The sequence below is a fragment of the Carassius auratus genome, chromosome 43 (genome assembly GCF_003368295.1).
Source record: "Carassius auratus strain Wakin chromosome 43, ASM336829v1, whole genome shotgun sequence".
Lineage (NCBI taxonomy): Eukaryota > Metazoa > Chordata > Actinopteri > Cypriniformes > Cyprinidae > Carassius > Carassius auratus.
In genome coordinates this window covers 16,343,581-16,371,235 of record NC_039285.1, presented here as the reverse complement: position 1 = coordinate 16,371,235, position 27,655 = coordinate 16,343,581, and the positions used below count along the sequence as shown (strand labels likewise).

General features: G+C 38.6%; 1 protein-coding gene across 2 annotated transcripts in view; it reads left to right on the top strand.

The window, feature by feature from the left end:
- Positions 1-5,361: 5,361 nt before the first annotated feature.
- The window catches only part of gse1b (Gse1 coiled-coil protein b), a 184,169-nt gene continuing 161,875 nt past the window's right edge, over positions 5,362-27,655 (top strand). Inside the window, exon 1 of one of the 2 annotated variants that reach the window (XM_026231233.1) lies at positions 5,362-7,825. In XM_026231233.1, coding sequence (XP_026087018.1) covers positions 5,657-7,825 — 2,169 coding nt within the window. In that variant the 5' untranslated portion in view covers positions 5,362-5,656. The remainder of the gene's footprint in view (positions 7,826-27,655) is intronic. The other variant, XM_026231234.1, reaches the window with a different exon arrangement.

Below are 27,655 nucleotides of genomic sequence, written 5' to 3'. Positions count from 1 at the left end.
TCATTCGCAACCTGACATGGTATATCTGCTGTTTTACTCCAGGTTGTAGAATGCATTCTTTTCTTTTCTTTCTTTTTTTTTACACAAATCATATCAACCAGCAATGGCAACATACCACATGCTCTATCCATTTGTTGCATTATTCTTTGTTACAAGATTCACAAACTGATGAGTGTTGTTCATTGCTCTTCTTTGTTGTGTAAAAAAGTTGTAAAAGTTGGAATTTGGGGTGACCATCACAATCAGTTGTTCTGTAATCTTCAATGTTTTTTTTTTCTTATTTAAGTAGCAAAGTTTAATAAAATGTTCAGTTCCAGATTGGTATCTGATTCCATCTACAAGTACATGTACTTAATATCCCTCAACAAAGCAGAAAATAAACTAATTGCATGACATAAGATAAGGTAAACAGTACTGTGCAAAATTCGTAAGCCACTAGTATTTTCACCAACAACAAAAACATACATTTACAAACATTATTTTTGCCATCAATTGTAATAATCCAGTGAGATTTTTGTTTGCAGAAGGAGTCTGACAACAGCCAGTGCTCCACACAGAGATCTGATCTCATCATCATCAGTCTGTCTGGAATAACATGAAGCAACAGAACAAACTGAGACAGACTCAATCCAGAAGAACTGTGTCAATGAGCATTATACCAGCCACCCTGGATCCACCCTGCCTTCTGCACTGTGTAACTGTCTACTGAGATTCTTCACCAGTAGACCTCAACATCCCATCACAATGAACACAGGCACTCCTCAGGGCTGTGTACTCAGCCCTTATGCTGTACACTCTTTACACGCATGGCGTTGCTACCATCCAAACAACATCATCATAAAATTTGCAGATGACACCACAGTCTTTTTAGAAACAATTGTGAGATTGCATACTGGAAAGAGGTGTCTAAATTGGTCACATGGTGTCAGGCTATTAATCTCCCACTAAACATTGAGATGGTTGTGGACATGAAGAGGAGGGACTGTGTCTATCAGGCTCTACTGAGCAGAGATGCTGCGGTTGAGAGAGTGGGCAGCTATAACTGAATAGAAACGAGGAAGCAGGAATCTAAGGAAACCTAATTTGCATATTCGAATATTATTGATTACCTATTATCTTATTAATGTTATCTTATTTATCTTAGTATCCTATTATCTTTTCAAAGTGCTGTGTTCTATGGATTTGCATATTTGTATTTGGTGAACACATGTGAGGACACTAAGAGGAAAGAGAACACAGTGAAACTAGTAACGAAGGCCAATCAGAGAATGTATTTCCCTAGGAGGAGTTTTGGCATGTCACCACAATTACTCCAGAACTTTTACAGATGCACTGTGTTGTGCAGAAAGGCACTACAAAGGGTGATAAAGCTGACCCTGAAAATCACAGAAACAGATCTCCTATCACTGCAGGACATCCACAAAGATCTATATATGGGCTTGCAACATAATTCAGTACACCGCCCATCCCATCTACAATTTACAAAAGGTACCGGAGCACTGCGGCCAGAACATCCAGACTCCAGAACAGTTTATTTCTCAAAGCCATAGACTAATTAATAGTCAAAACCTACTGCCATTTCCACCTGAATCATCAGGATAAAATCAGCCTGTTCAATGGCAATCTGCACTTTACCTGCTGGACCATCATACACTCATTTCATAATGCATTAGACAAAAAATCATTGACAATTTAAACACTACACTTTACACTGATAATTTATCACCGCATTGTCAACTTATTGCTTCTTGCACTGCATCTTTATACCGTGAGGAATTTTTTTATTGTCAGTTGTTTTTCTACTTTGTACGGAGCCCTGGACATGACATGCAAGAAAAAATAAACAAATTGTGTGCACGATTTACTAATTTGTTCCCTCAATGTACTAAAAAGTCCCACTTATGTGTGCATGTTGTAATAAATGGAGTCCAGGCAGAGTTTAGCACATCAGAGACTTTACAGCAATCTCTTAACATTACACTCAGAACAGCATGTAGTAAGTGTATAATGGGAGAGACAAACGCAGGTCTATGTAGAAACCAAACAATAAAGATGGCTCTGAAGACAACAAGACAATGCTTCAGTAAGAATTCAGACCTTTGTTCACTTAATTTCAACACAGATTTGTTTACAAACACGGCACATTTCCATGCAGGATTTTCAGAAAAATTGAAACTAAAAGACGATTCTGTGTCAGGTATATTGTATCCAACAGTAAACAGCGAGTAACTATTTTTATTACGTGGTCACTGTTGCTTTGTCTGTTACAGATCGTTTCATATGGACTGAGTATTTGAGTTGTTACAGTTATTACAGTTATAACTGAGCACTGTCTTTTTTTGCTACAATTTAACGTCATTAAAATAAATAAACAAATAAATAAATAAATAAAGTAATTAAATTGACACTTGCTATTGTTGCTGTTGTTGTTTTTGTTTTTATTATGTAAAACTCTAATAGAGGCTGCAAGATATTATAAGACCAAGCAGAAAGAGGGATCAAAAACAATTTTAGTAAATAACATATACAAATAATATTAATAATACTATTATGAATTATATGAATATACTAATAAAAATAAAAATAAACTATCATTAAAAAGGTTATTTATAACACCATAAAGGTCCTATAAAGCATTTCTTCAAAGCATGGTTCTTTATGAAATCCTATAAAAAAGGGTTCTATTTAGCACACTGATAAAATTTATTTTGTGGGAAAAGAAATTGAATTTCTACAATAATTTAGTTCCGGCAAGAATAAAAAATAAAGTAAATTCTATATTACTACTTAATATTTCTGAGCGGCAAAAGTGATAGATGTGTAAAGCAATATATTGTGAGAGAGCCACATGTTACTGCATTCCATACGATTTAAAATAGCTAATAAACCACAAAGTTAACAAAACAATGTACTCCATTGTACTAAGCAAGCGCTTCTCTGCTGTAATTATGTGCTATTGAAAACTTCCTATTTTCCATATGAAGTCGTGATTACGAGCTTGTTGCATTATTTTCTGTTAAAAATAAAGGTGGACAGTGGTTTGTTGATGCCTAGCCTAAATAATTTGATTGGGAGCATCCCATCCTGAGACCCATTTTTCTTTATGTGTATTCAGAGCCAGTGGGCATAGGACTTTCATAATAATAATAAAAAATTAATAAAAAAAACTGAAATAAAAAAACTGTGTTAATGGTCGATAAAATATTGGCATAAATCAATGAATGTGTTAACGTAATAATAATGCGTTAACTTGCCCAGCCCTAATACAGGCCTATATATAAAAATAGCCATTGCATTACAAAGGAAGACGTTACAGTAATTCACACCTCATAAGGGAATAACATCAATTTTATAATGGTTACATTTCTGAAATGAGACGTCCTTAATAATAAAGGCAACAACAACAACAACGACAAGTCCAGATAATAGACAGAGTTTCATGACTGCATGAACAGTGCTTGGAAAACTCAAGAAATAAAGATACTGTCTCTCAAATTCATACAATAGTCCCCAATTCATATTTGGTTTCAGGCCTTGAACATCCTGCTACTGCTCTGTCCATACAGATTTTTTTAATTATTATTATTATTTTCAATTATTATTTTAATGAGATTGTCAGCAAAATACAAAAAGAAACATGTGCAGACAAACAAAGAACTACTAATTACTTTTCTTGAATTAATGATTTATGTTAACATTCATCTTGGTTTAGCCATCAAAGCCGTATGAATAAACAATAAATTAGCACTGATTTATTCATCTGTGTTGTCATAGTCATATGTTTGACGTACATCAGAAATGCAGAACTATCTCATCTTCTTATGAATAAAGACAGCTCTGGGAGAGTGTGCTTAAATGGAGCAAACCAGTGGAAGGTGAAAATATAAAATGAGTGATATGGATGGCTTGATCATTTGTTTAATCTGGATTTATGTGAGTAAAGGTTTTAAAAAAAAAAAAAAAAGAAGGAAAAAATGCATCATTGGGCTTCTTTTTTGCATATAAAGCATCCTGTAATATTTAGTGCAATTTTATTTTCTATTTGTTGCATTTTTTTATGCTCATGGCATTATTGTCAGTGCATTCATATAGGCCAGGGCTGCTCAGTCATGTTCCTATCTGCCTTTTTGCAGAGTTCAGCTCAAACAGATCTTCAACAGAAATCAGCTGAATAAGATCTTGTGGAGCATTATAGGGAGAGTTTTTTGATCATTTTTGGGACTGAATTATCTAGATCTCCAGGAAAAGGATTGGGCATTCTAAAAATAGACACGTTCAAGCAATTCATTTGGACTAATGAGTAGGGTAGACCACATACCACACAGTAAATGTGTAAAATTATTACAGTTGTAACACACAGTATTTCCCCTATCCAAGTTTGAACAATTTATGTATGTATTTAATTGTGAATAGGTGAAAAATTTAATTTTCTTCAGATTAATTTTTATGCTAAAGCTGCCACCACTGTGAAAACAATTAATATATATACATTTAAAACAATTCAAATAATAATAAAATTAGATTGGACAACCACACAATAAAATATGTCAGTCTTTCACTTAAAGGAGTGCCTAATATATATATATATATATATATATATATATATATATATATATATATATATATATATATATATATTGCAGGAACGAGTTTTTTTCTTCTTCTGTATTTAGCATTTTGATCAATATTACTTGTGCAGTGCAGCAAGAAGCAAACAAATATTATAACTGCATTTACTGATATGTGACGTGTTTTTTGGTACAGGCTTGGCTATTTGTGAGGTACAAAATTTCCTTGCTAATCAAAAATGCCCTCACTAAAATAGTGAAACCTGTTGGACACCAACTAATGAGTCAGACCTCACCAGCCAAAAAGGCATAGGCCTATTAATTAGCCATATCATGTTTCTATTTATATCTATAGTTTTCTGTAGTGTTTGTGAGGGTGAGAGGAAATAGGCCTATCATAGAAAACAACTGAAGTCTATAAGATGTCTAATATTGGCAAGCAAAAGTCTCTATGTGAGTAGGTGTGTGTATTGTGGGTGTGTGTAGGTTGGCCTATACTTGTGAGGTCCAAAAAATGTCTTCACTAATATTGAAACCTGAACACAGACTAATGAGACTGACCTTAAAAGGACCTTTCTATTTCAGTCTAGTGTTTTCCACATGTTTCTGTGAGGATTATGTTAAGGGGTAGTGGTTGGGTAAGGCAATATAAAATGTCCTAAACCTGATATAAAAATAATGGAAGTCTATGAGATGTCCTGACTAATATAGTGAAACGTACGTGTGTGTGAGTGAGTGTGTGAGTGAGTGAGTGAGTGAGTAAGAGAGAGATGGCGCTGTGTTCAGTGGTCTCACAGCCACAGTGTGAGGAAACTTCGCCGAGCAACTTCCATAAGACTTTCTACTCTCTAACAGCACACGGATTACACCGCTGCCTATGAGGATGTGACTCCAAACAACCGCTCAGTGTGCTTTACACAGACACAAATCAAAAATCGCCGGAGCGAGTAAGTTTGTGGACTGAGCGAGTTTTTTTTTTTCTTTCCTCGCGGGATCGATGGCGCTACATTTTTGAGAAAAAGCACAAAAAAATGTTATTGGGTTTGAAATCACTCTGCTTGTGATTCTAAGCTATAACGCACGGAACCATGAACGATCCGGAGCTCTCGCCGATCTCCAAGGCGCAACAGCGAATGGCTTTGGCTTTTCCCGGGGAAGAGAGCGCTCTGACCGGCAGCGTGTGCAGACCCGAGCGCAACGGGGTCTTCTTCATCCACTGCTTCATCTGTGGGAGCGGCGTAACCCCGGGGAAAGAGCTGAGTTTACAGGTAAAATACCAACGAGAAAAGAATGGCCCGTTTTTCCCTTTCTTACAAGGCCAGGACCCGGCTCCTGGCGCGCCGGAGATCGGTCCGGATGGGGACATTCTGGTGTGCGCCGTGTGCCACTGCTTCCTGCGCGAACAGTGGAACTCATTCGAGCGCAACAGGACGCCAGTCGAGAAGCGCATGTACTGGCTCAAGAGACCATACCAGTGCGACTTACGGAACATTACATACGACCTGGAGCGAAGAATGAGCGTTAGCAATTACGACGCCAACGAGTCGGACATTTCCTCATTCTCTGATAATGACCTGTCCGAACAGGACTTGGACCTGTCAGCGTGTGTAATGAATAGCAATAATACCACAGCTATCCGTGCGTCCAATAAAGCATCAAGAGAAGGCAGTAGAAATATCACAATGAGTGTTAAGAGCAGTCCTGAGTCAGTGAGATATCCGACCAAAGTTTGCACGGGTAAGGACGTACCTAAATCAGAAAAGCGTGTGACTAGACCCATCAATCACACATCGCAGTCATCCGTGTCCATGGCTCTCCAGCAGTATGACAGTCTATCAATTCGCACACCTCTGCAGGATAACGGTATCATTACGTGTGACAAGCAGTGGATACACGCGTCCACCGGTGATTCTGACGGGCCCGACAGCTGCGATATCAACATCACCAGCGATGACGAGAGAGCGCGCGCAGCATCAGCACACTTAGATGTAGAGAGGAGTCAAGCAGCCAAACGTCACTCCAGTTTTTCTGCTGATGAATGTGCCTGTTATATTTGTGGAAGCAGGCTTTCAGCTGGGGGCCACTTCAGGGTGTTTGTACAAAAGCAGGAGAGAGCGTCCAGTGAGCCATTCTTCCCTTTTCTGTGGCTCCATACCCCTCCGCCTGGTGCGGTGCCTCTTAGCCTGGGTGGATACACTCTGGTATGTACAACTTGCCACTCATCCCTCATGCAGCAGTGGCAAGGGTTCGAGCTTGCAGATGTTCCTGTTCTCCAGCGACTCTATGTGGTGCCCCTCAGCACGGGTGCTGCAGCCCCTCTTTCTCCACCTTCCACCAATGAATGTGGGGATGGACAACCAAAAGTGAATTCACTCCCCTCCATGCCACAGAATCGCAGGGAGAACTGCTACCTATGTGGACAGGACTGCGGTCGAGAGGTCAGGATGGCATACACCCATGCTGGTGCAAGTAAAGCCCGCAGTGCAATGTATTTTCCATTCATAAATCGGCTCCCATGCCCTCCGAATGCTCAGAGTATGCGGAATGGAAGGGTATACTGCTGTGTCATGTGTCACAGTATCTTGGAAGGGATCTGGGCAAAGTACTGCCTCTGTCTAAGCGAGGAGCTCATTACTTCCGTCACCACATTCCTTGAGAGATACCACCTGGCCATGGGGAGGGGAGGAGTCTTGGTATCCCCCCCTAGAGGACCCCTGTCGACCCCTTCTCAGACTGCCACAACAACTGCAAGCCACACCTCCATCTGTTACTTGTGTGGGGAGGAGCTGTCTGGAGGAAACGAGTATCAGCTTCATGTCAACCCCCCAGGGCGTTGTGGGGAGCGTGAACCCTTTTTTCCCTTTCTAACTGTCCACCCTCCTGCTCCCCGTGCCCGCCCTGCCGATGCCACGGGCCTTGTGTCTGCTTGTGCACTGTGCTACCATGACCTGCTGGGCCAGTGGACCCAACATGAGAGTCAGGGGTCAGAATCAGGCCCGTCCAGCAGCCCCTGGGCACGTCAGTATAACTGCAACACTTTCACATGCTTCTTCTGCAGGAAAGAGAAGAGGAGACCTCTTGGACTGAAGGCAGTGTGCGTTGACCGCTTGCCTGTATTCTTCTATGCTCCAAGGGTCAGCCAGACCCTGCTGATTGACAATGGCAAGCAGTTAACAATTGGCTCCTGTGTGGAATGCAAGTCTATGGTGCTGGCTGGGCAGAACATGAAGACGATTAGTGGAATCGCACAAAACAAGGTAAGAAACTTTTTGGCCAGACTGCTTTCCATTATAATCTTTAGACTCTTGTTTTGTAGTCCAGTCAGTTACAATCAATTGTACATGTGTGGAAAATCATTATAACCTCAGCTTACTTTCTTTTCTTTCTTTTTTTATGAACCGCTAGAGGGTCTTTCAGAGTCTTCTGGGGCCTCAGTTAGCACACTTTATTAGACAGCTTTGGCTGGAGCTGTTTCTGGGCCAGCATGCAAAAGTTCATCTGATGCACTGATGAGTGAGTGAGCCAAGTGTTGAAAGTGAAGTTTTATGGCAGGCTGCTGTTCTTTCTAGCGAGTGGGCTGGGTATAACAGGCAGGGGGTAGATAAAGTATGGAGCCTGTCGCATTAAAGAAATAAACATTTTGCAGACAGTCTAGTGGTTGTAAGCTCTGTTTAAAAACATTCTTCACAGTGGCCAACTCAACCTTTTGCTGGTCTTCTGGTGTGTGTGTGTGTGTGGTTGTTTTTGTTTGTATTTTGAGGATGTTACAATCAAAATCACATATATTGTGTGATGGACACTTGAGATTTTTTAGGCTGTAAATAGCTGTATTCATATTCCAGGTAGACGTTTGCGTTTTGCATGAAAGTATCTCTTTTTAAATGCCTCCTCACTACCATGGTAAAATGTAAATATGTTTTCTATCTAATAGGTCTCCATAAAACTAGAATTTGTTATGAAGGAAAAATGTTATTGAAAAATAAACTGACATGTAATAATAAAAATGTATTATACTCCCATATGCCCCTAATATATTTATTACTAAATTGATAACAGTATAGTTGTACCATATTCTAGTCAAAATACCATGGTAAATGTTATTTTGCATTTTACTACTGTAAATCCATGGTAAATGTTTGAAAGGATAGTGATTTCTAATCAGGTGCGCTATTCTCATAGTTTTCCATTAAATTACATAATTTACAATTTATTTTTTATAAATTCACTTCACCCTTGGCTGAACATTTTTATATTTTATATTTTTATATAATTTTATATTCAGTTTTAACTTTTTTTTGTTGTTCTTTTGTTTTTGTTTTTGTTTTTTTGGGGGCTATGCTTCATATATGATAATATGATAATATAGATTGTCCTTTATCATTCCATTTGCACAGTTATTTTCAAACACCTAAGTTCAAACTCATTTCAATCTTCTTTCTGTCCAGGAACTTTTTAGTCTGGTCTATGATTGGAGCCTTGGGAGATGATATCACTTTTTAATGTATCTGAATGGAGGAGAGGCTTCAAATCACTGAATTGGTTGCTCTCTTCACACGTTCATACATTTGTATTTGAATAAATTTACCTCTGAATATTATTATACTGTCAATTTTGGCCTCATATACTGTACATCCTCATGTTGAAATAGAAATCCACTTAGAATCAACTTTTTTTTTGTATTTGCTGAAAACATTATGGCTTGTCAAATTCTTATTTAGAGTTAATGTGTTTATTTACTAATTATGATATCATTCTGTCTGTCAGTATTTCTCTACTTAATTGAATGAGTGGTGTAAGTGTCAGATGTGTCTTTTTATGCTCTTGTGAGTTACATTCTTTATGAGATTAGCACTGTTTGTGTGGCATGACCGAAGCTTAAATTTTTCACCTACACAGTGCATATAAAGTGAATTTTAGCCTTCAGCTTAGTATGCTAATTTGCTTGCAGTACAAATTTTGTAGCCTCATGCACATTTGCATATCTATACTCACTTCTGTGCATGTACCTGAAATTAACAGTGATTTTTGGTGGGTCCTCTAGGTGGCAACACTCAAAATTGGGATTTTTTTTTTGAGAATTACTCAAAGAGGAAGATGGAAAAAGTTAATAAAAACCAGAAGTTAAAGGCGGAAACATTGTGCTTTTAACATTGGGTGCTTTTCAAACGGAAGGCTGCATCCTGGAGAGAATGCATCCTTCCTATACCAGTCATTCTAAGGCTTCAAGGCTAGAGTCCTGCTCAGCATTAAATGCTAGAATGAGATGGTCTAGTAAGTTCACATGGCTACATCATAAATGTACGAAAATACTAAAATTATAGTTAGAAGAATACTTTATATTAAAAATATTTATATTTACTGAAGTTCTATTAATGCAGTACATGTAATTACAATTGTCTGTGGTCTCCTAGTGGTTTACATTATGCACAGTTTAGCAATATTTGATTAATTTACAACAAAACATAATGCTTTCATCTCTAAAATCATCTTTATTTGTCTTGCATTACCAAAAAAAAAAAAAAAGAAGAAAAAAAATTGGGATGAGCTCAGTACTCTCATTTGAAGCACCAATTATTAGGCTTCAAATGCATGTAAACTGGGTCAATAAATGTAAACTGGCTGCTACTTTGAGTCTTGATGGGAATGCAAGTGTTCTACAGATATATGATAGAGTTTACAATGGTACAAAAAAATATTAATAATTTTGTGGTATGACTAATCATTGTACTCTTTATTGAGAAGCTGAATTGCCTTCACCGACTGTTCATATACTTTATCAATTAAACATATTTATTTATAAAGCATTAAAGCATTTTCAACACACATTGAACATTTCAATCAAATCTGTACGGTTTTAATAATATAGTAATTTAGTCCCTAAGAAGAGGACAGTGCTTTTTAGGCATTAAATAATGACATAAATACCAGTAAATTGACTACTGCAAATCTTAATAATTCACACTGCATGCTTAATTAAATACATTCCTCCCATAATTTTTGCATCTGAAAGGCAAATGCCTAAAAATTTATATACAATAAGGCTGTTTCTGGAATCATTCATTAAAGGGGGGGGGGGGGGTGAAATGCTCGTTTTCACTCAATATCCTGTTAATCTTGAGTACCTATAGAGTAGTACTGCATCCTTCATAACTCCAAAAAGTCTTTAGTTCTATTATATTCATAAGAGAAAGATAGTCTGTACCGATTTTTCCCGGAAAAACACGACCGGCTGGAGGAGTGACGTGTGGGCGGAGCTAAAGAATCACGAGCGCGAGTAAGCTTTTGAGAGCGTTTGGAAGCTTTGACATTAACGTGAGAAAAAAAACATCCAAAACAAACCATGGCTAACAGTCAGATTCAGCGCATATTTATGATGCAGAATCAGATCCAGAGGCTGAAGTTTAACAAGAGCAGCATCAGCAACAACGTCTCTATGTCGTATGTACTGAAACTGTATATATTTGCTTAGCGGTTTTGGAAAATGACTAAGTTCCACTTTATGTCGTCTTTTTTTTTATTTTTTTAAGCTGTACATGTGGAAAGTGCAGTTTGATGACAACATCGCATGTTGTTTACTTGATGTGCTTACGTGCTGATAGCTAAGTTAACAACACAGAGACATTTGAAGCAGTTTTACTCACCGCCTGCGGTTCCAACACACGATCGTGACCCTTTTTCGTTGGGACTGCATTATCCTTAAGAAATAAACGATGTGCAAATCCGGCGTCAAACTGGGCCTTGTTTGTATACCAGCATCTTCGAAATGCAGGGAACAAACAAAAACACTTGCACAACTCCGTTGATGCTCTGTAAAAATAAACTCCATCCACTGGTCCCTTAATGCTGTTTTTTTTTTGGTAATCTGTGCAGGGTTGTCTTGCCCTGGCAACCAAAAACACACTTCTTTTGTGACATTTCGCGATGCTCTCGCTCTGATCAGTGAAGTCTGTTGTGCTCTCAGTGCTGTGCACGCGCTCTTCCGGGAGAAGTGCCCTAAGGACCCATTTAAGGAAATTCCGCTCCATCTAACGTCACACAGAGCCATACTCGGAAAAAACTTTCCGAAACTTGTGACAAACCGGATGGAGTATTTTTGGAAGAGAAATACTCCTTCAAATGTACAACTTAATTTTTGAAACTTTGTCCATGTTTAGCATGGGTATCCAACTCTTTAACAGTTTAAAAAACTCAATATGCATGAAATAGCATTTCACCCCCCCTTTAAATTATCTGTTACCCCTGTTTGCTGTTTATTTATTTATTTTTATTCATTGTTTTAAAAGGTTAGTCATTGTGCTTTAAACATGGTAATTTAAAGTAAAGAGTATTGTTGCATCCATAATCAAACTTGAAACTGTGTAACTTCTTGTGCATAGAGTTAAAATTGCAAAATGTGTGAGAGAATAATGAAAAAGTAAAAAACAGAACTGTGATAACAGATGACAGATTTATATAAAAAAAAAATGTTATCCTCCTCCTCCCTACACTCTCAGAAAAAAAACATGCAAGATCTATTATTAGAGCAGTGCCCTTTCAAAAGGTACTAATATGCATATTTTAGTTAAAAATAAAGTAAGAAAGTATACCAGTTGATGAGGTATCGTCCCAGTAACAGCTTTTGTACCCTTTTTTCTGAGAGTGTATATAAACACTCAGCTTGATCTGCTTACAATCGATTTATGTATGTTTTTTGTGCAGTTGTAGCAGCAGTGTTTTACATGCTTGTAGCAGCATGTCTATGTATGTTATAGCAGCAGCAAACCTTTAACATATTTTTGCTTGTTGATTGTTCTGTGGCATCATTCTTCCGGTGATTTTAATGTTTTCTGCACTGTATTTAAGTGAATATTATGTGTAGTTGATAGTCAATACAGCTCTTGAGTATTCATATGGCAGAGGTCACCTATGGTCAGAAGGTGGCCTTGCAAGAAAAAACAGACGAGCCTGTGGTCATCTGAGCTGTGAGAGATTTTGGAGTTGTGGTAGCATGGTAGTGATTATGGTTGAGCAGGTGTTAGAGTGCTGGATATGATGTCAGGGCGAACATCTGTGTGTATGAGAGGGGGAGAGTGCACATGTAAAAGTATGATTATTGCAAAGACAGCAGCTGTTTTATACACTGTCCCAAGCTGAAATTTTTAGTGAGAGAATTGGAGAGTGAGACTTCTCTTTTTTTGCGAAGAGTCCTAGAGTCAAACACTGGATTTCAGATGGAATGATGTCAGATGTGAGAATAATTCACTCTAGCATCCATCTGAATCTAGAAGAGCACTTTCAGGGTGTTTAAAGTGTGCTTCAGCCAGCAGGTTGGTAATGTAAGGCCCAATGGGATTGCCCTTTACTGGTTGTCTAGCAATATGGGTTCCCACAGAAGTGTTTTAAAATGCACAGATTATTCAAAGTGTTGACGTAATTTCCACTGAAACTGGATTGAGGTGGGACATATCAAGCGATTCATCCTATTTTATTTATTTTTTAATATCCAATGGTGTTTTGCCCCGGCAAAGCTGAATTTTACAGCTTGTGACAGCTACAGTTTTATTCTGTTTTATTTTATCAGTCTAAAAGATTGAATAATAATACTTTCTTAGCAAGTATAGGACAAAAAAGTTACGGTATCTTTTCTCATGTTGTCCAGACTTGTATGCCTTTGGAGGAGATGGGTAACTCTTTTCTCTTTCTCTAGCCTGCCTGTGGGTCTGTGAGAAGAGATAAAATGCAGAATTGCTGTTTGTCTCTGGATATGTCTAAAATAGCGCTGGTGTAATGGGATCACAGGACATGCTGCTGGAGTGATAGACTATGTCTATGTTTAGACCCAAGCTCTGTGCTAATATTATCAGTAACACACCAGACCAGCATAAGAAAGCATCACTGAGTCCCGGTAGGAATAGCTTTAGACTCTAATTGCGCAGGGCTAAGATTGTTATTCCACAGACAAAAAGTCCAACTCCAGAGATAGGTTTGCATAAAGCCATAGACTTCTGTTGTATACACATTTATTTATTTATTTTTGTTTGGGACTAGTAAAACTTTTTCCAGGCAGGAATAGGACAAGTTGGAGCTAAACTCTGCAGGACACTGGCCATCCACAACCATGAGTGAACACCTGTTACATATACTATCCATAGTATGACTACTGAAAATTTCCGTAAAGCACAATAATCAAGTAAAAATAGCTTACACAACTGTGTTGCTGGAAACTACAGTATTATGGCAGTTAATTCACTTTATTTGGTCCTACTTTATATTGTGTCCCTAATACATGTGTACTTACAAACATATACATGTGTACGTAGTATGTAACCACTGTATAAGTACACATTGGTACATAGTATCTACAGCTGTAATATTTCTTTAACTACACACATGTAACAGCCCTCTGAATGGTTTGTGCAAGTACAAATGTGTAACAGGACATATAAAACAACATTTTGTAACAACAATATGTATAAGAGTAATTGGAACCATTTGATCTGGGGGTGGAGGTGGGCAGGTTTAGGGGTGGAAATGGGATCCAGGGCATGGAGATGGGTAAGTTTAGGGTTAGGTAAAGTGGGAGGAGTTGGATCTTGAGTTGGAGTTCCAGTGTACTTACATGGTAACTCCTGAGGAACTGTCCACTTTATAATATAAAGTGTAACATTCTGATTACATACATACATACATACATTATGGTGGTTACATACTGCATACACATCTAGTTACTATGTAAGTACACAGGTATAAGGGACACAATATATAGTGGGACCCTTATACTTATAGACAAGTAATTTGCTTTATAAAAATACAGATTGTTTCAAATCTTCACAGTATTAAACAGGATGAGACTGAAAATGAGACTGAAATGAAATGAATTTATCAGTCTGTATGCAACAGAATGCCCTCTGACTATCCAACTATCCAAAATGACTATACTACTGTTTTGATATGGCTAAAAAAATATATTGTTTGGTATAATACAATGACATAATATGATTTTTAGTAGGGAGGCACCAAAATTAAAATTCTTGGCCGGAGCCGAAACCGAACAAAATGAAACACTGGGCCGAAGGCCGAACACAGAACATGGTTTTTTAAGTGTTTTCCCCCATTATGCCAGTCACCTTTGCCCAAATTGAAGCCAACATTTGCTTTTTATGGTTTTGTTTTACTTTTGAAAGAAAAAAAAATAATTAAACAACAACAATTTAAAAATATTTAATACTGAACATTTTTTAACCTTCTAGGAGACAGGACTTTTATTTTGGTGGAAAAGCTCAGGAAGACCTCAGTGCTTCTTTTTGTTGGCAACAGCAGAATTATAAATGAGGCTCATTACGAATATGTCATACGTATCGCATTTTCACATGTCAAAATCATAAAAATGTGACTTAGCATTTGCCGAGTAACACTGACTACGTTTACATGCAGCCAATAACCCGTTCAAAACCGGGATATTAGCAATAACCCGGTCACGCACGGCCATGTAAACACCGGCAAAAACCCGGATATGCTCATATCTCGGTTTTTAAAAACCGGGATATTATACCTGGGGTACCCCTTTTCTAACCCGAATATTTGGTCTTGTAAACGCGTTTCGGCATATCCCCATCAAAATGTGTGTTCTGCGCATGTTCTATTCGCAAGGAATCTTGGTCTTTTGAGTATTTGGATACAGGAAGAAGAATCGGAAATGACGCATATTCCGTATTACGTCCAGATGCTAACTGTGCCTTGCTGTTTACATCGGGATATTGGCGACTGATTACACATTCCATGTATACAGGAGTAACTCTCTCTGCTCACGCATGTAAACGGGTAATCCCGAATGTTTCAGAAACCCAAATAGTGACCTTAACCCGACCATAACCCGAATTTTAACAGCTTGTAAACGTTGTCACTGTTTTAGCGCAGATTTTCCTTGAGCTTTGGACAAGCACTTTTTTAATAAGCAGATTGTGTGGCGAGTTCGTGCAGTGCTGTCAGAAAGCATTCAATGCATGCATTAAAAAAAAAAAAAAAAAAAACTTCTGCAGTTTATTTACCAATTGTTTAAGTTTTGGGATTTCAATCATCATACAATAACCAGCAACGATTACCACTTCTTCTTCTCATCAGTGCTTGTAATGATTTTTGTGTCTTTCTTGGGCTGACGTGTGCTTCATTATAAAGAGTCTGCACCTCTTACTCTTTGCAGGTTGCTGTATGATTGCTTCCATTATTGTTCTGTCTTTTCTCTTATTTGGCCTCCGAAAGAAATGCGTTCATTTGCTGAAAATGTGGTTCATCTCTAATTTTAAGCCATATCAAAACAGTAATCATGAGCATAGGTACATTTTACTTGCTGTTTTAAGTATACAACAACCCCTGGATGCTCTAGTGTTAAATCCATGCTCCTATTTATTTAATTCACTATGCTTATAGATCATCAACCTTGTGTTCACCCAGATGAGGTTCTCCACATTCTCAGGCTTGGAAATGAAGAGCTCAATGACCCATCAGTACTTGGATAAGTGTTCATTAACATGAGCAAACTGGGGCTCTCTAAGTTAATTCATATAACAGGAAAAATCTATGTGCAAAGATGAGTGCATCTGTGACTGCATGATGTTTGACTGTGACTAGCTACTTACAGATCTCTTTAGAAAGCTTAAATATATCAGCTAGATATTAAGTTTTAATTCAAAATGTCTCACTTTGATAGTGTATGATCATAACATTGCACAAATTACAGGATTTAAACAGTTTGATCCGGGGGTGGAGGTGGGTAGGTTTAGGGGTGGAAATGGGATCCAGGGCATGGAGATGGGTAAGTTTAGGGTTAGGTAAAGTGGGAGGAGTTGGATCTTGAGTTGGAGTTCCAGTGTACTTACATGGTAACTCCTGAGGAACTGTCTGTCCACTTTATAATATAAAGTGTAACATTCTGATTACATACATACATACATACATTATGGTGGTTACATACTACATACACATCGAGTTACTATGTAAGTACACATGTATAAGGGACACAATATACAGTGGGACCCTTATACTTATAGAAAAGTAATTTGCTTTATACAAATACAAATAATTTCAAATCTTCACAGTATTAAACAGGATGAGACTGAAATGTTTAGTGTAATACAGTTACACATCAAATATTCACACTTTTTCATGTTTGAGATGATTGAATTAAAACTAGGGCCTCCAAAAAAATAAAAAGATCAAACCAAACTCCTTGTATTTGTATTGGTGGTTGAAACATACAATTGCATGTCACTTGCAGAGTGATTCCATTGTGTCAGTTTTGCTTGCAAATGCATCTGATAGATAGATACATTTCCATGTTTATTGGTGATGATGTCCATATCAGAGTAGATATGTCGTGCAGATTCAAGTACCAAGGTTGAAAGAGGTACAGTTTGTCACTATAAGGATATAAACATGAACTTTGCATTATGTACAGTATATTTTATGTTGTTGTTGTTGTTGCTTCGATTATTGAGGTTGTGTTAATTGCTGAATGCTTAGTAGGTGTTGATATGTAAATGTGGGTGGTCATTAAAACCATGAACATTTCTGATAGAGAGTTTTTTTTTTTCTCTTTTTTTTTTTTTCCACTGTCATTTCAATAAAGTCTCTGGATGTTCTGTTTCTTGGCCATTCTACTTGATCTGAAGCTTGACTGGTTCCTCTTGGCCTTTGTACACAGATCCTGTCCTGCCTGCCCAGGCTCTGAGATCTTTTGTCCCAGCTCCAGTGTAATTGTGTGCAACCCCCACTGAACATGCCAGTGGCAGAACGCCCGGAAAATCTCTGTATTTTAAGTCCTATTCTTCCATAATGAAAGATGTACCCTGTGAAAAACACAGTTTCTTTCATTGCCCAACAAATGGAGAAGTATGTTACTTCCAATTAAGTAACAACTTTGTCTCAGATTTTTTTGCTAAGAGAGAAATAAAATAGACACAGTAAATTGTTGACCTACAGTAAGAGTATGGAGCTGTAAAATGTAGCATAGCTTGTATCAATGGCTCAAATTATTTCTGAATTATCTGAAACTTTAGAGAGGACATGAGATTACTAGGAATATTTATTTATTTTGTAGAAACATATACAAAGTAGGAGATTTAAACACAAGTCTTCATCTGCTCTCTATTTGTTTTTAGGAGAAAAAAACGAGTTACTACATATATTTATTATTTTTTTTCCTTGAGTGATGAGGGTAAGGTCTCACAGGGAGATGCCAGTAATGGAAGTTACTGTTTATTTTTACTCTTCCTCTCTCTGAAATGAGAAGGTTTTTCCATCTTTTCCTCTCCTCTGGATCTGTTTGTGTGATGGCTCATTCCAGCCTTTCTCACCTTCACTGAATCAGTCACGCAGATCTCAGCACACAGTGTAACATAACTGACTCTGTTGTGTTAGGATCTGTCCCTGTGTGCAGCACAATACAGCCTCTCTCCTCATACAAAACACATAGAAATCATTCTCATTTTAGTCATCTTTTGAAAATAATATAGTCAAGTTCTACATTTATTAAATACATTGAAAATTGTATGTCTAAAGAGCGCACAACATCAGGCTATGTAGTCTACATTTCAATTGCTGTAACAGCAAAAAAGAGCGGAAGCAATCCAAGTGCAATAAATTTAATGTACAAAGTTCACATAGAACATCAGAGAGTAAACAAAGCCACATGATGAATACTGGGCAGAACTCTCGCTGCCAGGGATCAGGTCCGGAACCAGACAGCAGGAGAGCGTGACGCAGATAGGCGATCCTGAGGTGAGTACGGAGGTGAAGATCCCACGGTGATACAGGAGTGAGCAATCCATCTTGAGTGACACAGGAAACTATGAAGGACGAAAAGACCAGGCACGAACACGGGAAACTGCAACAACGATCTGACAAACACCAGATGAAAGACAGGCCCAATAAATAGTGAGCTGGAGATGAATCGCAACTGCCACTGATGGCACAGTTAGCGGTCACGCCCACATAAAAATCAGTGGTAACGAGACACACCTGACTCCACCCAAACAAGATTAAATTGATACAACAGTTTTACCAACCGTGACAGTACCCTCCCCCAGGAACGCCTTCTGGTGTTCCCAGACAAGCCTACCTGTCGATTGTAATCATCGATAAGGGAGTAATCCAGGATGTCCCTAACAGGTACCAAACTCCTCTCCTCTGGAAAGTAACCTTCCCTGTCCACCAAGTACTGGAATTTGCATCCCCTCTGTATCGAGTCTACATCCACGAGTCGTAGCGGGTGGGGGACCAGGTCAGCGGATTAATACAAGAGTAAAACACGGGTTTGATTTTAGATACATGAAAGGTGCGATGAATTATCCTTTACACCTGGGGAAGTTTGAGTCACACTAATAATTTTGGTGACGGGGAACGGGCCAATAAGTTTGGGAGCTTACTTGTTAGAAACGGAACGGAGCGGGATGTTCTTGGTAGAAACCCACACTTTTTGACCCACAATGTATATGGGATGCCTAGACCGGTGGCAATTGGCTTTAGCCTTGGTGCGTGCCCTCACCTGTAGCAGAGTCTCATGGGCTAAGGAAAAACTAGTGGCTGGTAACCTAACCACTGGCACAAACCGAGCAAGCCAAAACAAATTGTTGCGAGCCATTAATAGCCCCCAGAATAATAAACAGCTAGTATGACTAAATCCTGGATGACAAGCCACATTGGAGCAATGACCCCATCGAATAACGGATCTTAACTCCTCCTCCGGTGGGCAACCAGGCAGATGTTTTACCCCTTCTAAGGCCGTGTTGACCTTAGATTCTACCTCCCATATGATTATGGAGATGACTAAAATGCATAACTAAAATGCACTCGGGAGTAACCGGGCGTTCGGATGGATCAAAAATGCAAGATAAGGATTGGGGTTTGATGTTTTCGGAACCCGGGCAGTACGAGAGTGAAAAATCAAAACGTCTGAAAAAAAGTGCCCACCAAACCTGCCTGGAGTTGAGTATTTTAGCAGATCTAATATATTCGAGATTCTTGTGGTCGATCCAGATGATAAAAGGTAATCCCGACCCTTCTAAAAAAATGACACCACTCCTCCAATGCTAACTTGACGGCCAACAATTCTCTGTTACAAATGTCATAGTTATGTTCAGCAGGTGATAGACAATGGGAGAAAAACGCGCAAGGATGCATCTTGTCATCTGAGGAAGCGCGTTGGGAAAGAACTGCACCTACCCCCACCTCTGATGTGTCGACCTCCACCACGAACTGATGTGTGGGATCAGGGGAGACTAAGATGGGAGCCAAAACGAAGTGGCTCTTAAGGTTGGTAAATATAGCCTCGGCTGTATCGGACCACCTGAACAGTACTGGGGGAGGTCAAGGCGGTCAGAGGTGCGGCTAGTTGGCTGAAGTTGCGAATGAAATGCCGATAGAAGTTGGAAAACCCCAGACACTGCTGTAGGGCCTTACGGGAATCTGGACTTGGCCAATCTATCACAGCCTTAACCTTGTCAGGATCCATGCGCACTCCCTCAGAAGAGACGATGTAACCAAGAATGGAAACAGACGGTGCATAAAAAAGAATTTCTCCGCCTTGACAAAAAGCCCATTCTCTAGCAACCTCTGAAGCACTCGCCCGACGTGTTGAACATGTTCCTGGAGAGACGAAGAAAAAAAAAAATCAATGTGTCATCCAGGTAAACATATGAATTGATCTATCATGTCTCTCAACACGTCATTCACGAGTGCCTGAAAAACCGCTGGGGAGTTATAAAGCCCGATGGTCACAACAAAATATTCAGAATGCCCTCTGGGGGTATTAAAAGCGGTTTTCCATTCATCCCCCTTCCTGATGCGAACCAAATGATAAACATTAGGTAAATCAAATTTTGTGAGAATGGATGCTCCTTGCAACCTCTTGAAAGCTGAAGACATCAATGGCAAATGATACATATTCTTCACCGTGATGTTGTTTAGCTCTCTGTAATCAATACAAGGTCACAGAGAACCATCCTTCTTCCCAACAAAAAAGAACCCCGCCCCTGCAGGAGAAGAGGAAGGTCAGATGAATCCTGTTGCTAGAGAATCAGAAATATATATATCTCCATGGCCTCTCTCAGGAATAGAAAGAGAGTAAAGTTTGCCTTTAGATGCAGACTTACCTGGTAGTAACTCTATAGCACAGTCAAAGGGAGGATGCGGAGGAAGAGAAGCAGTGCAGGACTTACTGAACACCTCCTTCAGGACCATGTACTCCATGGGCACATTTGACAGAGCCGCTGTCTTCTCCTGAAACACAGAACCATATACAGACATACAAGCAGGCACCAGACAGGACTCGTGACAGTGCTCGCTCCACATGGTTATGGAGTTAGAGTACCAGTCCACCCAAAGATTATGTTTAACCAGCCAGGGATGGCCTAACACAATGGGTGCAACTGGGCAGTCCAGGAAAAGGAATGGAAGGTTCTCGGTGTGGTTGCCAGAGGTGAAGTGGGTTATCGGACCAGTAGTAAGTGTGATGTTGGGGAGTTCTTGACCATTTAGAGCTTTGACATATCTTGTGGGAGAGAGGCATGATAGGGAGTCTTAACTGGTGTGCCAGATGTACATCAATGAAATAACCCTCAGCTTCGGAGTCCAGGAGTGCCTGAAAGGGGTAGGTGTCGTTGGCCCATCTCAGTCTCACCGGAAAGAGAGTAGATGAGGACTTCCCGGTGGAGATCCCATCCAATAGTAGCCTCACTTTTACTACAGGGCTTGCTCTTTTACCGGGCAAGAGTGTAAGAAATGTCCAGAACCACCACAGTAAAGGCAGAGTCCATCGATAAGGGAGTGATCCAGGATGTCCCTAACAGGTACCCAACTCCTCTCCTCTGGAAAGTAACCTTCCCTGTCCACCAAGTACTTGAATTTGCATCCTCTCTCTTCATTTCTATGAGCAACTAAAAGCAGGAAAGGCCTTTCTGTTTATTTACACACAAATAATTTTTAATTCTCTCACACACACACACACACACACACATTTTAGTATTTGTGGTTTACATGTTTTAATATGTATATCATGTTGTAATACCTATATCACCCAAATAATCTGTAGGTTATCGGATTGATGGCTACCTTTTGTATACCTCCTGTAACCCCCCCCCCCCCCCCCCCAAAAAAAAAATCAAGGACACAAATAATCAGTGAGTAACTCATAGCTCAACAATAAACCATGAGAAAACATGCTTACTGTATGTAATTTTCAGCAGAACACATTAATATTGTTATTTTAAATTTGCTTATTTATAATTATTAAATATTATTATTAGACTTTTTTGACATTTCTGCAACTCTTACCTGGATTAGATGAATTTTTATATATTTTTTATTAATTTGCTTAAATTAGGAAAACATTATTATGTAATTATTTTTCCCATTTTTATCTTAACAATTGAGCTTTTTTTACTTTTAAAATGCCAAATTGTTTATGACATATATGATTTATTATGTATATATTTATATTAATATTAATATCAATTATAAATCAATAAATAGGGCCTAACATGAATTATAAAATATAAATGTATTGCCTAATCATGTCTAAAAATATAATAAGTATGTCCACCAAGGTCTGATAATGTATGGAATATATTAGCATACTATCCAAAAAAAGTACTGAATTATAATAATACAAAAAATAGGCCTATACTTTTAGAAGCATGGATGTGTCTGTTACTAAAAAGGTATAGTTCACACAAAAATGAATTTAGTCATAATTTATGCAGGTTATCCTAAACTTGCATTAAGTTCTTTCTTCTGTTGAACACAAAAGAAGATACTTTGAAGGATGTGTCTCAACTAAACAGCCGCTGGTTGTAACTTCAATAGTAAGGTAAAAAAAAAAAAAAAAAAAAAAAAAAAAAATATATATATATATACAAAAATGAAAATTAAGCCATAAATTACTCACCCAGAAGTCATCCTAGGTGTATGAGACTTTATTCTTTTCAGACAAATCCAGTTGGAGTTACTTTTTAAAGATCTTTCAAGCTGTTTGATGCCACTCAGCGGGTGTTGCACTGCAACAGCCCTTGAGAAGTTTAATAAAAAGCGCATCCATTAAAAAAAAAGGTTCTCACACAGCTCCGGGGGGTGATCAAAGGCCTCCTGTAGCAAATCGGTGCGTTTTTGTAAGAAAAATATCCATATTCAGAACTTAACAATCACTTTATTGTATCTTGTGCTCACAGTTGTAAATGAAGCAGTTCCGGGGAATGACATATGAGGTCAGCTTTGCGCATGCGTGGAGAGATTAAAACAAAACAACGGACACTAATTAGAAGTACGAAATGAGGATGTGTAAAGAAGAATATTGGAGGATTTCGATATAAGCCAAGAGGAGACTGGTTTTCCTTTGCTAAAGTAAGGAAACTTTGCATCCTTTGCTCCTATTAACAAATGTAGGTTCTCATGAGACACATGCACAACGCTGACCTCATACGTCATGCTCCCGGAACTGTGTCCATTTTACAACAGTGAGCGCAAGCTAGATTAAAGTGAATGATACGGTTTGAATATGGATATTTTTCTTACAAAAGGATCAGTTTGCTACAGAATGCCTTTGTTCACCCCCCGGAGCTGTGAGACACTTTTTTTTATGGATGCGCTTTTTATTAAACTTCTCAAGGACCGATGCAGTGCAACACCCGCTGAGTGGCATCATACAGTTTGAAAGATCAAAGACCATTTAAAAAATAACCCCGACTGGATTCGTATAAAATAAGAAAGAGATATACACCAAGGATGACTTCAAGGTGAGTAATTTATGGGATAATTAAAATTTTTGGGTGAACTAACCCAAACTTTTCTGCAAACTGCGCGTTCATCATTAGTTACTGGACAGACACGGTAATAACTTTCCCATTCAGCTTTCATTTAGAGAGACTTGTGAAAAGCGCAGGTTTTTATTTTTATAGAGGGATGTTACAGCATAAAAGAATGGGGGGGGGGTAATTCTGCCTTTCACACAGCAGCAGAATACAGTTGGCGGTATTTGAGTGCTTATTACCGTGTTCACACCCACTTCAGATATTTATGTCAATATGAATGGCATTCTGTGACTAAACTTTTACACCCCTTAAATTTTCAAAACTCACAACCATATTTGTGGCGAACCCCTGTGTGAACAGAAACATAGCAGATTACTGGTCGTCTGTCATGCCATGAAGCGAAACAGAGATACTTTAAACTAGTGTTTGCACACCTGTGTCTAGTGTCTAGTGTGTGTTGCAGGATTTCATGTGTAATTTTGGTGACATAATATCTGTAATATGAGGAGATTTGACCTACAGTATGTCATCTAAAGGTTTTTTATGCAACTCTGGTTCACTGGAGCACTTTCTGACAGTTTTGTGCTCTGTGCACAACATAGGACTTTCTCCAGTCAGATATAAATCCTCTGTCGGTTATATAAGATTTGGTGAATGAAATCACCAAAATTAAATGCAGTTGGATTTGTGTCGTGTCAGGTGTCAAGACCTGGCATTCCATTGAGTTTTCAGTGACCATCTATTTACTTTAGTCAGTTTAATTCAGTTCAGTTCAGTTCAGGTACATTCAATTCAATTCAACTCAACTCAGTTTAGTTCAGTTCAGTTCAATTCCACTAAGCTTTATTAGCATGACTGTGTAACACAATGTCACTGTAGTTTATGTCACTGTATTAAATGGTGATATTTAACACTAGTGTGACAACAAGAAATGGGGTTGACAGTGAATACCCAAATACTGTATATAAACTGCTGTGTGAAGAGTTTTAGAGCCTGTCAAGCCTGTCATGAAATACAGTTTTCAATCCCTGTGTACTGTTGTGGGTGTTTGCATGGATAAATGTCCAAGGGTGAGGATGGATGAGGTTTGTGTATATAGGCATGTTCTGCGTGGGAGTGTGTGTGTGGTAGTACCATTGATACTATTTAGTTACTTTATTTTTGCAATTATAAATGTAAAAAAAATATATATATTATAACTATTTTATTTTTTATGATATATATTATAACTATTTTATCTTTTATATTCATATGATCTGTATTAATCTTTGAGGTTTGGAACTAGAATGTTATTAGCCATTAATAATGAGCATGTGCTCAAATGCAAAAACAATGCATGATACAAAAAACTTTCAATGAGTATCAAAACATTACATTCCAACACTCTCTCTCTCTGTCTCTCTCTTCCTCTCTCTCTCTCTCTCGCTCTCTCTCTCTCTTTTCTCTCTGGGAGGGATTAGAGTGGCCACATGTTGGCCGGCAGAGGCTCGCTGTGGCTCCAGGCAGGCGCACGGGCGCTGTTGCTCATGGTAACCCGATCGCTGGCGGCCGTGAAGCTGTTTGATTTATTCCCCAGCTCCAGCAGATGGCTGCAACAGAAGTTTGTTTAAGTTCACTTCATAGCCGGGCCGGCTGCCAGGACAGAGCCTCACACACACAAGAGGAGGAAGAGGGGGCTGGAAGCTGAACACATGCCAGAAGAATGTTCAGTGACTCCGGGTGTCTAACCACACCACTTACCCCCTTCCAACCTCGCACACACACACATAAAGCCACACATATCTCAAGACCTGCACACACATTTTTCACAAATACTGCAACACATCCATATATACTTCAAAAATGATACACACACATTCCTACCCATCTTCCACTGATGTCCGTTTTTTGCTTTATTCATCTCAGTTTATTTCCACTCTTTGTCGTAAACTCTTCACACAACCACTTCCACTGTGATACACAGCTCATCTATTTTGATTAGATGAATGTTCAGTTTGTGAAGATGTTAAAAGTGTGTGCCCAAATGGGAAACTTCTGAATGGAACTATATGGTTGTTTCATTCTTCCTACCCAACCAGAAACTTCTGCAACTCATTCAAAGACATTACACTTAGAGAGGAAGATCTAGTTTATGCTCACAATGCGTTTAAAAATCTAAATTAAAACTTTATCTACTTACTCAAGACCGTATTGCACAATATAAACTAAAGTAAATCTGTAAAATATGTGAGTGGTGTTTTCCTGAGCAAAACTTGCCATCATGTTGCTTGGGTTTTGTAAGAGGTAGTTGTAATTAGGGGCTTGATTAGAATGCTGTGTAGTTGCTTGTGGATCCAAGCCAAAGAGCCCATCCTCTTCTGATCTCTAAATATGGCTCTAGATTATTGTAAATCTTTTTTTTTTTCAGTTGTTTTATCATTTACAAAGCAAGTCTGATTGCAAAGAAAAGTGCTTCAAAGTTTTTTGAAGTATTGAAAAACAAACAAAAAGCACTAATAATACTATATAGCTCACATGACAGTAACATTTTAATGTTTAAATAATGACGTCCCAGTCTACATTATTTCCCAATGAATATTTTGTTTCATCCAGAAATGCAGAACATTACAGAAGCTGAATGACATTCATTTGTTTATATGTCATCTTGATTAGATGGTTCCACTTCTTTCTGTAGGGGAAACCTAGGAGTGTGATGAGGGCCGAGTGATTGACAGGTAAACTTGGCCTGAGTCTCTCACTATTCGAAACGTTTCTGTGATGGCATTGCAAATTTACACCAGTGCATGTTGGGTTTGAGGAAGCAAGGTTGGGTCTGATAATAGGAAACAGAATGTGGCAGGGGGTGTTTGTGTTCTGAAGAGAAGTGTGAATAATATGAGCCAAGCATGACCAGATGCACTCAAGAACACAACCTAGAGTATGTGTGCAGTTCATTATTTTCTGTGTCTGTCTGTTTCTTACAATGAGTTGATCTTTGTTAAGGTCTCAGAGAAAGAGTTTAAACTAGGAAAGATGATACAGAACTGGCAACTCAAACATTACATAGTAGCTACTATTTCCTTTCTATGCTTTTCTTTTCCTTGTTGCTTTTTCTACTTTGTGAAAATTTGAAATATGGATGTACAATATGTAGGATGGCCATATGCGCCATTCATATGGGACACATCCTGGGTTGCATTTCCCAAAACCATATTTGCTAACCTGTTAGAAACTTAGTTGGTTGGCAATGGGAAATTACATTGCAACCAACAAAGTTGCTAACTTAGTTAGCAACTATGGTTTTGGGAAATGCACCCCTGGCCAGGATTTTAATATTGCCTAAAACACCCAAAGCAGTTTGACCAGTAACATGCAGGCAATCAACTAATCGTGGGGTTGGGCGTGAGAAGGTGGGAGCTACAGGGAAAGTGATGCAAACATGCGCATGTGTTTGTTTGTTCATTTGACCTGAAGCGTTGCTGTACACAAACCAAAAAAGACACCAAAGTAGGTGTAAGAGCTATTTGAAAGCACAAGGAGCCATCTATAGCTCTCATGAATGTCACACAACAATTGACCTGCACAGTGCAAACAGCCAAAACCTGGATATTTTAGGCTGGATATTTTCAAAATCCTGGGCTGGGACGTGTAGACAGCATTTTATGACAGTCACATTAACTTTATACAATCCACTATGAATAGCTTATATTAAACTTTAAACCATTTGAAAATGTGGTGCCAGTTTTTCATTTACACTAGTATGCTGGCCTCTGCTAATCAGAAATGATGTTTTTGTAGCTCTAGGGAAGTTGCAAAGGGAAAGCAGCAGTCTGATTTACGAGTGTCTCAGAGAGTTGTTGAGGTCTGCACTGGGGGCATATAGACCCGTTTCCTCCCGGGAGAAATGACCCCACAGCCCTTAGTCCACAGAGTCCACATCAGGTCATGTGTAGGAGTAGATTCCCCAGCCAAAAAAAAAAAAAAAAAAAACATGGACATGCATTATAGCTAGAGCACATTTATGAGGTCAGGTTCATGTTCCATACAAAATACTCTTGTCACATACTGCTTATTAGTAAATACCAAATCTTGTATCTTATTGTTTAAAAACAATTAAACCACATATCATTGTGAACAGGAAGAGGAAAGTGGTATTTTTTGTTCTTTCATTGTTAAAGGGATAATTCACCCAAAAATTAAAATGTATTATTAATTATTCACCCTCATGTCGTTCTAAATCCGTAAGACCTCAGTTTATCTTAGGTACACAAATCAAGAAATTTTCGATGAATTCTGAGACTTCTCTGACGCTCCCATAGACAGCAATGC